At 31.1% G+C, this 15,046-nt stretch overlaps 1 protein-coding gene across 1 annotated transcript; it reads right to left on the reverse strand.

Moving 5' to 3' along the window:
• Positions 1-664: 664 nt before the first annotated feature.
• LOC133179918 (uncharacterized) lies at positions 665-7,573 on the reverse strand. The gene is made up of 2 exons (XM_061314597.1): positions 7,477-7,573; positions 665-2,566 (listed from the first exon to the last, which is right to left on the reverse strand). Exon 2 carries the CDS (start codon positions 2,555-2,557, stop codon positions 1,886-1,888), a length of 672 nt encoding a protein of 223 aa, XP_061170581.1. The 5' UTR covers positions 2,558-2,566; positions 7,477-7,573; the 3' UTR covers positions 665-1,885.
• Positions 7,574-15,046: the final 7,473 nt, after the last annotated feature.

Genomic DNA, 15,046 nt, shown 5'->3' on the forward strand with positions numbered 1-15,046 from the left:
CATTTGTCAAGCAATACAAAACGTATGAATAATATTTGAAATATAATAATAGATCCTTGGCAAAGGTAAAAGGTGAAGATAACGGACAGTGATCAGTCTCATAAATCTAGTAAACAAAACAAATCGTGAACAGGGCAAAATCTGGACACCAAAGGTGGGATCAGGTGCCTAGGAGGAGTAAGCATCCCTTTTAACAGGTCACATTCGCCGTGAGCCCTATGTATTGATCAGGTGAATAGAGTACTTCGTGGTTAAATTTAGTATAAGTCTAAAAGCAATGACCTAACAAATTGTATGAAACAGATCAGAAAAAAATGCGTTCAACGATAGGTTGTATTTACAAAGTCATCAAAACATGCATATTTTGTTGAAAGATTTCTCTCACAGTGTATTAAGCGTCTAAAATTGAAATCATGAGATCTCTATTTTCATCTTAAAGTTTTACAACCAAAATCAATAAGAAACCTATCTACTTTTTGGGAAATATTGCTAAGTGCTGTGCAAAGAGTTAGAAACTTTTATTAGCTTTGCTTCTTGATATCATAAACAAACTATAAATAGGAGGGTCATTCAAAATTCGTAGAGTTATGTTATTCATATTTGTTCAATATTATGACAAAATTCGAAGAAACATTTCATCAATAAATCACTATTGTTTGAATTAAAAAAAATTATTTATCATGATTTGAATTTTAAAATTTTTTAAATAATTAAATGCAAAAAGATGTATCAGAGCACGTCAAAAATTAGTAATGTAATCACTATATACTATAAAATGTATATAAACAAAATAATAAAGATCAAACACTCAAGTTTAGAATGGGTTTCTTCATTTCATATGCCGAATTATGATATTATCTATTGTCCCGAATGTGCGCTTCACAGTTGCAAACTAGTGAAATGAAATATGAAGCTCAAACTTCACTGAAACAATACTGCAACAATACTTTGGAGCAGAGCAAACTTGGACCTCTAAAAACATCAGAGATGGAATCAGATGCCATGGAGGAGTTAGCAACACTGTCGACCGGTCAATCTGACGTGAAAGCTGAGTTACGCTGTTTATAAAAATGAAGACACTGTCGAATTATCTTGATATTCAATCAGTTGTTAACAAACTAAGTATAAAGTGGTTAGATACACTTGTTTAATAAATGGGTAAGGTGCCACAAACTGTCTGTGATATAAACAGACGGTGTATTTTTGAGAAATTGTCATGACGTTATGTTTTGAACTTAAACGTTGACAAAAACGTTGATTTTTAAATAATGTAACATGAGTTCCATTGGATTAAAAGAAATTTCACACATCAACAAAATAAATATTTTTACATAGGAAAATGTGTTAATCTTAAATTTCTTCAAAAGTAATAGGACGAAGAGCGACAATTTCTATGCATTTTCTGAATGACATTTACAAACTCTATATATTTACAAACATAAAAATTATAGATTCAGAATTCAAATGATAAAAATGTATAGAACAAACTGCCTTACTCTTCAACAATTATCTCATGCAATGTTCTTATGTTATATGAATATTTTTCATTTTTTTTCTTTAAAATCCATAAACATTTCATCGAAATATTATAATTATATAATGATTTATACTATTCTAAAATTTACTCACTAGGAAAAGTTCTATTCCTCGTCATTTTAAAGATAACGGGTGCCCGATTTAAAACGCAACAAGTGAGACAATGTCACCTTTAAGAAAATCTATTAATGCTATGAAAAACGATTATTTAAAAAATAGAAGAAAGTGTTGGATTAAAAGTCATTTCGGTGTTGAAATAAATTGTGTTTGTTCATCAAAAATAGAATTTCAGGGGTTATATATATACATATCACATTTTGGACTTCTGAAGCACTGGACGCAATACATGTTAGTCTGTAGTAAACACCAGCCTTTTCTTTCTTCCTTTGATTATGTTCTTGTCGTCCTCTCCAATCCGTAATAATTGTTTGGTGAGTTCCAATGGAGAATATTCTTGCTTCTTTGTGTGATAAGTGTGACCGGAACTTGGGTACCCCGGATGTTGAGGACCACTCAGATAAATTGTGTCGTCCACCTCTTTGTAGGGCGGAGGAGGTGTTTTGCCAGTGTGTGTCCGCGTGACTTTATGTGAACTTGTGTTTCCTTTTAGCGGAGCTACTTCCGTTTTCTTCTGCTCTGTTTCAGATTCATCAGGAATTTGCCATGGCAATGGGGTTGTTTCGCGTTTTTGTTCGTTTGTTTGATTGATTTCCGGGTGAATGCTAGCCAAAGATCTCGGTCGGTTTCCAACCAAGCGCTCAGTCACAATGCTATTTTTTCGGTTTCCTTGGAGTAAAGCTTTCTTGTCCTTCTTTCTCTTCGTCTTTTTGCAATACTGCATACATTTGTGAATACAGAATATCAAACTACATCCACCATACACAATGACAATTAATGGCAGGACCAGATACATAGCCATATTGTTATTGTCGGAATAGAAGTCCATTATTTTACCCCATAGTGAATTTTCTGTAGCCACAGAAGGGGTTACATTGGTGTAGTTTGTTGTCAGGTTAGCCATGATAAGTACCTGGTAAAAATAATTAAAATAATTACATCATTAACTTTAACAAAATATTGGGGTTGATTGACTAAGGTATTATTAAACACACCAAGATACAGAAAACGTACATTTTCCCACGAAATACAGTAAACGTACATTTTCCCACGGGGGTCTTACAACTTCTGTTCATCCCGAGGGTGGGAAAGTACTCGCATTTTTGGACTACCATTGTAGGTCTTAAATGCATAATGCTTAAAAACATGCAACTTTTCAACACTTTATACAACCATTCCCCATGATAAAATAAAGTCCAGGCTTTTTGACATCATAGACAGCTGCTTTTTCAATAAAAATGGAACTAGTAAATTTACATACCTTGTCATAGGTCATTTGCAAAATTATTTTGTTAAAAACATTCTGATTGTACACACAAGTACTCTGAAGTTGATATTAAAAAGGTGCTTGAGTGTCTGATTAATATTATTTCTATGTAGTTTTAGGAGATCAAGTCATCCAACAATGTTTTGGAATTTCCATCGGTACAAATTGTACCTTATTATACGCAGACCTATTTTTGTATTCATATGAAGCAGAATTTATTCAAAAACTTCTACATGAAAAGAAGAAGTCTCTTGATGTGGGTTTCAATTTTAAATGACGTTTTATCTATTTACAATATTCATTTCATTTCTACGTTGATTACATATATCCCTTTGAACTCAAAATAAAGAATAGCACATAGTCTGACACATCTGTTTCCTATTTGGATATTTTACTGGAAAAAGACGTTATTGGTAACATAACAACAAAACTTTATGATAAACGTGATGACTTCAACTTTTCTATCGTAAACTTCCGTTATTTGTGTAGCAATATACAATTATCACCTACATATGGACTTTATGTCTCCCAGTTGTTTCGATATTCAAGAACATGCTCTACTTACGAACAATTTCTGAAACGAGACAAGCTATTGACAAATAAGTTGATGAAACAAGGATATCAACAGTCTCATTTAAATTCAACATTTCTATGGCCGTACATAATTTAAATTAATCCCCCGAGTGAAAAAATACGTATACAGTATAATTAATGAGTGTACTAAGGGAAAAGTTAATAAGAAATTTATAAATCTACTGAATTCCAATGTACTTTTTTCAGTCCTTTAATACAGACTGCTCACCTTTATATATATTTTCAGCTATATGGTATAAGCAACAGCAAGTATTCTATAAAGTATTCTTATAAAGTTTCGAATATAAAAACTGAAAAGGATACGTAATAATTATATCGCAGGTTCACATATCCATGAATTGCATGTTCAGGGAAACGTTATATCTGAACGGGTTATATTTCATGCATTGAATTCTTTTCCAGACATTGATCAGTAATTTTATGGTTTAAAAATAATACTAATGAAAAGATTTTTTTTTTTTTATTTTTTAATGAGTAACAGATAAATATCATAATCAATACTTCAATAATCACAAAATTGGAGATAAAAGAGAACAAACGAGCATAAAAAGTAAGTCAATCGACTATTTAAAATTGACACCCATGATCGATAAGTTGATATTAAATTGCGAATGTAAGCGAAGTTTTTTTTTACCTGGAAACCAAACAACGTATTAATTCATTTGCTGGATAGAGGAACTTTTCGGCATTCAACTATTTTATTCTCTGTTACCAAAATATTAATAATTCAGATTATCAAAATTGACATGACTGCAAAATGAAATGTGATATCATTTTATCAGCATACATGCAAATGACTTTTTGGAATCAGAGATACATGAAATATATGTTTTTCGAGATTGCAAGTTAAGTTTTCACAAGTTGATTTAAATCCGTTTAATTTTTATGCACTCATTTCAAATAGGATTAAACATTTCTTCAAAAAAGAACATCCATAATTTATTTTAAAAAATAATAATATGATAAATAAATGCCATCATAAACTAACTTGTTACACAAAAAAGTATACAAGAAAAAAGGTTAAAGCAATACATGTGTATCAATCCACCCCGTATATTAACATCAGTGATCAGAAATGTATTGTACAATTGCAGAAGTGACTCTTCTCAGTCAATAGTATCTATAAAGGCAATTAAGATGTATTGGACAATATCAAGGAGTCGTGCAACTGGTCTTTTTTTAAGTTGACCAAGGGTTTTAACGGTCGTCTGAGTGTAACTTTCTAAGTTTTCACCACACCGTATTTATAATCTTTTTCTGATCTACTCCTTTCTAACACTTTAGATCAGAAAAGCATCTCCCCTTTGTCTAAATGGCAAGGATTTTGAATTAATCAATTTTGAATTTACACTACTTAAGGATACTTTCATAATAATTCGGCCATTTAAACCTTGCTTATGGAAGATGCATGTATTTTCCCCTTTTTTCTTTCTTATTTTTTTGTGGGAGTTCTATAATAATTTAAAAAAAAATGAAACCCCAATCCTCTTTTCTCGACTTAATTCTGAGTAAGAATTATTGCATGAAAAAGATGAGGATGACAAACAGTGATCAATTTCATAAATCTAGTAAAAAAAAAAACGAATTGTGAACAGGAGAAAAAACTGGACCTTTGGAAACACCAGAAGTTGGATCAGGTGCCCAGGAGTAGTAAACGTCCCCTTCGATCTTTCAAACCCGCCTTTACCCCTCTGTATCGATCGGGTAAACGGAGATTGTAATGAAAACAATGCATTTGCAGTTGGTGGGAAACATGTCAGTCAAAAAACGATCCAACGATATGTTGTATTTAAGTTCATTTTAACAACCATGGTATTTCCGAAATGCGAGATATTTATTTGAAAACCATGTAACAACAGCTTACTTGTAAGTAGTCTGCTTCGCTTGGAAAATTCATCGTACTCAGAGAATGCTTTTGCGTACCGAACTATGCAGGCGACAGTGGAATATTACTACATAAAGAGGGGAAGTTGACGATGAAACAGCTGAAGTCATCCCATTTATAATATACTCAGTAGTTCAGTTGTTAGTTAGCCATTAAAGTCTTTAGTCAGTAAAACAAATGAATTCAAACAATTTTAAGCAAAAATAAGTTTGATAAAAAAAGCTTATTTTGCAAGGATTTAACTAATTATATTAGATCAACAAATGCTATAGTGTATTTAAGGAGGAGAAGGACCTTGAGCTAAAAAAAATACTTGTCATTCAATTTTTTTCATATTTTGTATATTTCTAATTAAGTATGTCCCACATATCTTCAAGCAGTTATATCATTAGGTTTCTTACCTTATTTTGGAGATATTGATTGACAAATACTATGCCCTACAGTATCTAAGTGGAGTTTTAATTCTCCAGGTTTCCGGGCGCATTACTCTGTCCATAATGGTATTTTTTAAGCATACATAAAAAATATCAAAGTGGACATGTATCTTTTAAAATATTTCAGAGTATAACTAGGATTTAAAATTCGAAAAAGCAAGTTTTGTCTATCACACTGCATCTGGATAGGGAAAATTATGCACTTTTTAAGACAACTAAAACAATAAAAAACGTAATTTACAAAAAATTCTATCATTCAATATTTTTTAATTTACGTTGAAATGCAAATCCTTCAAATTATTAATTAACTGTAAAAATTTCGAATGGTGAAGCTGACTTCAATATTGCACAGGGCATCGTTAAAGACGACATAAGCATGACAAAAACGTGTCATGTTACATTTCTCGAGTACGGGAAAAAACCAACTATGACGTCACACGTAAGCTAAATAAGCGAAATAAGATATACCTACATAAGATTTCCGTCATCAGCCATGCAAAAATAATTTTTGTTTTCCCCTTTTCTCAAAATATTTCATCATATACTGATTATGACCTTTTTTTACATAATTAATACCGCCCCTCTGTTCACCGAGTATGATCTTGCTGTACTAACAGATCGTGTATGACGTCACCGACTTGTTGGACGCGCAGTTTAGGGAAACAGAGGAGTGGATCAATCTTTTTCATAATTTGTTATTGTTTACAAGAATGTTAAAACTATTATTTTTTTTTTATCTAAGATGGTAATTAAAGTTAAAAAATTGTCAAAAAATTATACAAGAACTGATGCTGTACACGTTTTGCACTTATATAAACGGAGACTATGACGTAGTTAAACAGAGTCATGTGACCATGTGTCCTTCATCCCCTTAAAATATTATGTTAGAATGGTATATAAAAGGTAACAAGATATGTGGGTATCCCCCCCTCTCTTTTTCAGAGATATGGATTGCAATGGCAGTTGTATCAAAATAATATTGAGTTTGTGTCAATAGTAATCAGATGTGATTTATTTCTCTTTCAGAATAATTTTCTACGCAGAAGATAAGTCAATCAATTTATCCTTGCAGCTTTTTAAAATTAGTTTCTTGAAAAGAGAAGTAAATAAAAAAAATAGCGCTAATTGCAACGGCGTGATTGTTACACATTTTTTCCAAATGCTTTCCACCTACTTTGAAATGGGTTAATTTCATTAAAAGCTACATTTTTTTAAAAAAAATTTATAGTCAATCGGTACTCATTCTATTTCTGAAACATAAATGCAGAGATTTTTTTTTTATGGAAACATTAATTTTATGTTTTATTTTCTTTGAAATTCTTTGGAAGAATTTAATTAAGTGAGAGATTTGAAACCTTATTTTATTTATAAATAATGCCAACAATCAGTCAAAGAATCGATCAAATAGTTGACCTGTTATTCAACCAATCAACAAGTATCAAATCGTTATCAGAAACCTGTATCTACAAGTATATTGATAATAATATGACTTTTAATATTGGAGTATCAAAGACGTCTATTATTACAAATTTCATTTGAAAAAAAAAGATTTTTAAGCAGAACAACAAAGATATGATTATTCTTGCAAGAAATAAAACCGACTAGTTAAAAAAATATAAAACATGCAGAGATAAAGTACTTACCTAAACAGGTAGCAATATCTTCTTCTGTGAAGGTTCTTGTTTTTATAGTTACTGTGTCTCTTAACTGTTCCCAGAAAACAGTATATGTCACAGAGAAGCTATCGTTCTGAATAACAACTGATGCTTGTTCAATACAGTATTGATTTCTTTACGAGTATAAAGATAATTGCTTTTAAATAATACGACCTATCAATTTTTCATGTTTGTCACATTGCAATTACGTATCGTAGTTTATGATCCGTAACAAAGTTGAAAAACGATAATAATTCCAAATTTTGTAAAAGAATTAAAAAATCTCTTGTTCAAATGACCATGATTCAGTTGACATTTTGCAAATAAGTATCTCAACAATCCCCAGATCTTGAACAATAGTAAGATTTAAAAAAAAAAAACAAGAAAAATTAAATAAGTGCCTAGAAAAAACGCAAGTTTGTCCCTCTATCCAGAGTTGCAGCTTTATGAGCTTCTTCAAGAAATCTAACATTAACATATTGGAAACAACAAACATTAATAAAAAAGCTCAAACCAAGCTTGTCGAAAGAAACAAAGAAACAGATTATGCAGACTAGGTAACCTAAAACACACACACACACACACACTCACACACACACACACACACACACACACCCTCACAGGTATTTCTAAAGCCAGGTAAATCTAGTTTGAAGACAAAAATATTTTTTGTAACGATTGCTGATTAATGAACATAAAAGACTGAAGCTTTCTAAAAATGGTTGATAATAATGTTGAGGTTTATAGCAAAGTCAACTTTCCTGAATATATTACATGTATTAGGATGAAAATAAAATATTTAAAATCTAATTGAATTTTTCTAATAAATTGGTCATTCCTATGTTATCCTTTTACGAGGTGTTAGAATTCGATTTGTGATGAAGTTGATGCAGAAAATCGATATTGTACAAAGCTCATGACAATTTCATTAAGTGCCGTTCATTTTGCTCAATAGATGCAAGAACGGAAAGAATATTGGAACTTATTGCACCGTGGCGCATATATTGATCGCACAGTGATACTTCCTAAAGCAACAGCCTCAGATTAATTATAATTGTTATATGCAAACATTCATCGGTACCGTCACTCTCAATCTTATTCTCTTCTGAAAAAATGATTTCTAAAAAACTTTGAATATAAAAACCACATTTATGTACACTGTATTCATTTTTGAAGTGATGTCATTTCATCATTTCCCGAAGAGAATATCTATCTTAACTACAATTTTAATTTATCCACTGAACACAATGTAGAGGGTTAAGATACGGAACACAGATCAATCTCATATATCCAATAAAGAATAGGAAACGAAAACAGGGCAAAAACACGGATCTCTGAAAACACCAGAGGTGGGATCAGGTGCCTTAGAGAAGTAAGCATCCCCTGTGGACCAGGCACACTCGCCCCGCCGTGAGCCCTCTGTATCGATCAAGGTAGAGACAAGTAATTCATAGTCAAAATGATACAAAAACAATGGCCTAACAATTGGTGGGAATCATTTCAGTCAAAATACGACTTAAAGTTAGATTGTATTTGCAAGCATGGTCACTATAACGACCATAAAATTTGCAAAATGTTGACTTAAAACAAAATCGTTGAAACCCCCGTTACATCAATTTAAGCCTCAGAAACGTACCTTTACTAAAAATTCATAGTACTTGGAACATGCTCTTGAGCATTGATCCAATCAATTGAAGTTCTACCAGTGTGTTCTTGGTGTATCCTAGAATAGTGTACCTGTGTACCAAGTCTAACTGATATTGGACCAAAACTGTAGGATTCAAGTTTTGAAATTTCTCTGTTTAGTAACCCAGACAACACTGTTAGTTGAAGTCTAAAACGATACACAAAATCATGTTTCTTAGTACAGTGTACTTGTGTACCAAGTTATATTGAATCTTAAAAAATTGTAAATGGAGTAACGTTTGAAAGAATTTCACAGATATCTATTTTCAGTAACCATGACAACTACGTTTGTCAAAATCCAAAACCGATATAAAGCCGATATAAAGAATTCTGTGTCTTAGTACGTGTTTTGTGTACCTGTGTACCAAGTCTTATTGAAACTGGACCAAAACTGTAGGAGGAGTAGCGTTTTGAGAGAATTTCAAACAAATTCCTATATTTAATAAAAATCAATAACCGATACACAGAGTTGTGTGTATCTTAGTACAGTGAACTTGTGTATCAAGTCTTATTGAAAATAGACCAAATGTGTAGGAATAGCATTTTGAAAACATTTCAAAAAATTCTATTCTTAGCAATCATGGCAATTTCGTTTGTCGAAATCAAAAATACACAGATATGTATCTAAGTCTACATGTGTACTAAGTTATACCGAAAATGGACTGAAACTGTAGGAGTAACGTTTTTAAAAATTGTTTACGGACAGACAGACAGACACCACACCTTCGCATAAGCTGCTCTGGTCTCGGACCAGTAGAGCTAAAAATGATTAATAATTAATAATTCAATTTTCTTTACCTTCATCACTTTGACCAAATGTATTTCTACGGAGAATTTTTTCTGTTCATTTTCCGATGATTGTAATGTCAACGTTAGTACCGAACTACTTTTCACTGTACGTTTTGATACGATGATTGTCAGTGTTTGTATTTCCAATAAAAATAGTAATGCGATTGTGTTATAAACTAATACTCTCTCAAATGAATGATTATGTTCTTTTCTTTTTTCAATTCAGCTTCTGTATATCTTTTGTTTCTCTTCGTATGCTTTAAAGGAAATATTTTAATCATGTGTTTCTATTTTAAAATTATACAATAAAAATTCTTGTTGAGTAGAGAAAAGAAAAATATTCAAATAAATTATTCAGCGAGGTAAATGTCGTCAGTGGGTAATGTCGGGGATAGCAGGGGATGTAACTCTTTAAAGAAGCACGTGTTTTGAGTTTTTTTTTCATTTGTAACAAGTAACAATTTACATGAAATTTAGTACAAATTAAAACCAAACTAGAAAAAACATATTATATAGGATATAAAAAATTAATGTTAAAATAAGAATGACCTTAGACTAAGTTTTCCTGATGTGAGTGTTATTCTCACATTCTCACGTATTTCGTCTGCACATCAACTCTATACATGGTATATTAACCATGTTAACTGTCAATCAGTTTTACATGTAGTAAGGCGTATCGACAAGCAAGTTTATTTCTAGATTTTAACCTGAAGATATCTCTTTTTAATATTCCATTGCACTCCACTGGACTTGTCACCGTTGACCGTTTGCTAACTGACAACAAAGCACGTTTCTGTCTGCTTCATGGTTTTATGTTGTAATCGCTTTTAAAATTGCATGTGCAGATTTTCATAAGTTACGTAATCGATAACTTAGTAAATTATTATAAAGACAATACAACATAACGGGAAATTCTCTATTTTTATAACTTTTAAAAGAAAATTATACCCGCCTTTTGTACTACAGGCTTTTAGATCCGCTCCGGAGTATTTCCAATCGATATATTTCTACGCAGCTGTCGGCATGTGAATTTCGTGCACAATTTTTGAGTTAGCTAAATAATGAGTATGTACATGAAAAGTTACATGTTTTTCACTGAAATTGAATTATAAGCATTGACTATATAAATTATTTTGTTCATTGAGAAATGAATCTAAAAAACGAATCGCACACTTTTTAATGAAAGCCTTCGGCTTCGGCTTTCATAAAAAAGTGTGCGATTCGTTTTTTAGATTCATTTCTCAATGAACAAAATAATTTATATAGTCAATCCTATAATAATTAACATGTTGGTTCAACATATAATGAGGGATATCAGAATCATAATATTTCAAAAATAATCTTATTTCTATTTCTTTTTTAATTCTTAGTTTGTTAATTGGATATATGATTTATCTTCACCTTTTACATTCTTTTTTTCCCAATTTTGTTTTGAAAAGTTTCATTTTTCTTCTTTTTTTTTAATTTCTATTCTTAAAGTTCTTGTTTTCCCAATTTTTTCTGAATAATTTGATTATTTTAGTTTAATTTTTACTTCTTGTTTTGATTTTTCAATTTTATTTCAATTTCTTATTTACATTTTATTGTGGAATTTTTACAAACTTTCTTATTTTGATTCTATTTTCAAAATTTTGTTTCCTAACTTTATTCCAATTTTAATGGTACTTTTCACAAGATAGTTTGAGCATTAAATTAACAGATGATATTTTGATCTGTGTGAAAGAAACGTCAGGTAATCTTTTTTTTTCAACTTGTTGAAATACTCTGTATTTGATTTGAACATATTTTATTGTTTAACACAAAAGGGTCAGAAACAACTTCTTACAACTTACAAGTTCTTCTCCTTTTGGGATAGATAGAAATAATTAAGTTCTCTAGTTTATTTGACATAATTCATCTCCATAAAGAACCAAAAAATTCAATGCTGATAAGGTGGAAGGAATTGATTGTCTGATATTACAGAACCAGATTGATTTTTTTTTCTTCATTAGCAACAGAACATATGTAATCGTTCTCACTTGAAGAGAGGACCCTGTTTACTCATGATTTTTGTGAATATTGTATGGATTAAATTATAAATGAATTAAAACATTTTCCGTTACATGGAAATTTCATGCAAAATGATGATCGATAACTCACGCATTTTTAAATTTGTTGATTTTAGGATTTCAAAATATTCATATTTTAACTTATGTTTTATTAATGTTTATCGAAAAAGAGTTTGGTTATAATGATAATGTTAACTGACTAAGGAAGGATATTTTGAATGAAATGTCAGATAAATATGGAACTCCGTATATTCAAATTAAGTTGAAATTGATTTCATAGGATTTATCTACATATAATTAACAGATTTTTCTGCATTCTAGAAAAAAAGAAATATGTATAATACTTTTAGAAAAAATATAACTGTTCAGATTTCAAAATTATGTTTTTTGTTCGTGTGTTTGTTTGGTTGGTTTTTGTTTGTTTGATTTGTTTTTGTGTGTTTTTTTTTTTTTTTTGTTTTTTTTGTTGTTTTTTTTTTTTTTTTGTTTTGTTTTTTGTTTTTTGTTTTGTTGTTGTTTTTTTTTTTCGTCTGCCAAATTGGTAAATATCTTGATTTTGACGATTGAAACAAATATGTTAACAGAAGACCCAAAAAGTGGAGTAAAATTATTAGACAATCACCTGTTAATTCAGTAAGGATCTGTAAGTTAAAAACCCCTTCCTCCTAAAGATGCCATCTAAGATAGTAAACTTCTTTTCTATTCTTCAGCAAAATAACATCCAGTTTATTGTCAAGTTAAACAAAAAATGAAAACAGAGTCAAAAAAAAAAAAAAACGTACATCACAGCTTGAAGATTATGTCGACACCTGCTTCTCTTAAAAAAAGTGTTTCCTAGATTTCTTCTGATAGTATCAATTATTTAGCTGGATTACTGTTCGTTATCTCATTACTTGATTGTTAAGGCTGCTAGAGTTTAAGATCTTATTTACATTATGATCTTTTGAGCAAGTTTTTAAAGAAAATATCCGCCTGAATCTTCGTTTGTTCTTCCTAAATTTCTAAATGTGTTTCTATAAACGTTTCAAGAACACAAAAACCCATTATGTCCAGTAAGTACTGATGTTTAACCATATACTCATAATCAGTACAAAATTTGAAAGACTGGCATTTTGTTGTTCAAGAGGTGTAGTGAAAACTTGATTTTTTGAAAATTTTATCAAAGGTCGAGTTCAGGGCAAAAAAAAAAAAAAAAAAAAAAAAAAAAAAAAAAAAAAAAAAAAAAAAAAATGTTGGTCCAAAACATTTTAAACTCTTTTCAAAATATGCAGGCAGCTATATTTTTAACTTAACACTTCACGATTTGAACACTAAACAGCATTTTTTTATGTTTGAAAGATATTTAAAAAATGCTTGTAAAAAGTACTTGTAAAAACCCCTCATGGTTGAAAAGATACGGTTTTATCAACATTATGAAATGACTTTGAAGATTAGGTAAAAGATCAAGGTCTCGGTCACAAGATCAGTAAACTTCTATTAGTTTAGCCTTTATGGTAGGATGTTCTTTTGAAAAATATTATATTCCTACCTCTTAAATTAAAAAAGAAAATTTAAACAGGCGATGCCGGGCACAGTGATCACTGAGTGCCCTATGCTTTCCAAGCAAAGCAAAAATTGTAGCCATGGAGAGTGCACGTAACTCTTTAGAATGTAGTTAACCTTAAGGTCATACGCAACGTACCTTATAATAGCTATACAACCTACCTTAGCCACTGATAAGTTTTCAAGATTAAGTACGGAGATAACGAACAGTAATCAAGCTCAAAAGTCCAATCAAACAATTCAGGGGCAGAGTAAACACGGTCCTCTAAAACATCACAGTTGGGATCAGGTGCCATGGAGGAGTTAGCATCCTCTGCCGACCGGTCACATCCGCCGTGTGCTCCTTGTCATGACCGGGAAAAACAGAAAAAAAACTGTCGACGATTCAGTGTGTAAATAATGGCCTAATATTACGTATGAAAAACGTCAGTCAGCATTTGACTTAATGATAGATTGTATTTGCTGATAAGTTATTGTATCGACTTTAAAGGAGACTGTTGATTTTCTTGTTTCATCAACTTGTTTGTCAAAAGCTTGCCTCGTTTTAGAAATTGTTCTTAGATAGAGCATGCTCTTTCGTATCAAATCAACTGAGAGACATAAACCCCATATGCAGGTGATAAGGGTATATTGCCACATAAGCAAGTTGACAATTGAAAAGTTGAAGTCATCACTTTATGTGGATACTTAAAAATTCCAAGGAACTTTTGGAAAATTTGAAATCGCAAGATTTTACCAAATTCAACAGCTTAAAAACTTATGCCTTTTCTACTTTATACACAACCATTCCCCACGATAAATTAAAGTCCAGGCTTTTTGATATAATTGACAGCTGCTTTTTCAATAAAAATGGAACTCGTAAATATACTTACCTTGTCATTGGTCATTTGCAAAATTATTTTGTTAAAAAACATTCTGATTGTACACACAAGTACTCTGAAGTTGACATTAAAAAGAAGCTTGAGTTTCTGATTGACAATATCTATGTGGTTTTTGGAGACCAGGTCTTCCAACAATCTATTGGAATTCCCATGGGTACCAATTGCGCCCCGTTATTAGCAGACCTTTTTTTGTATTCATATGAAGCAGAATTTGTCCAAAATCTTGTACGTGAAAAGAAGAAAACACTTGCTGTGGCCTTCAACTCGACATTTAGATATATCGACGATGTATTGTCAATTAACAATGGCTATTTTCATTCTTATGTCGATACGATATATCCTGGTGAGCTTGAGATAAAAGATACCACAGAGTCTGACACATCTGTTTCATATTTGGATATTTTACTTGAAAAAGACGTTAATGGTAATCTAACAACCAAGCTTTATGATAAACGTGATGACTTTAACTTTTCAATCGTCAACTTCCTCTTACTTATGCAGCAATATACCTTCATCACCTGCATACGGGGTATATATCTCTCAGTTGATTCGATACGCAAGAGCATGCTCTACGTATGAACAATTTCTTAAACGAGGTAAATTATTGACAAA

The sequence above is a fragment of the Saccostrea echinata genome, unplaced genomic scaffold, assembly GCF_033153115.1.
Source record: "Saccostrea echinata isolate AGI-Se365-2 ecotype Australia unplaced genomic scaffold, CSIRO_AGI_Sech_v1 ptg000001l, whole genome shotgun sequence".
Lineage (NCBI taxonomy): Eukaryota > Metazoa > Mollusca > Bivalvia > Ostreida > Ostreidae > Saccostrea > Saccostrea echinata.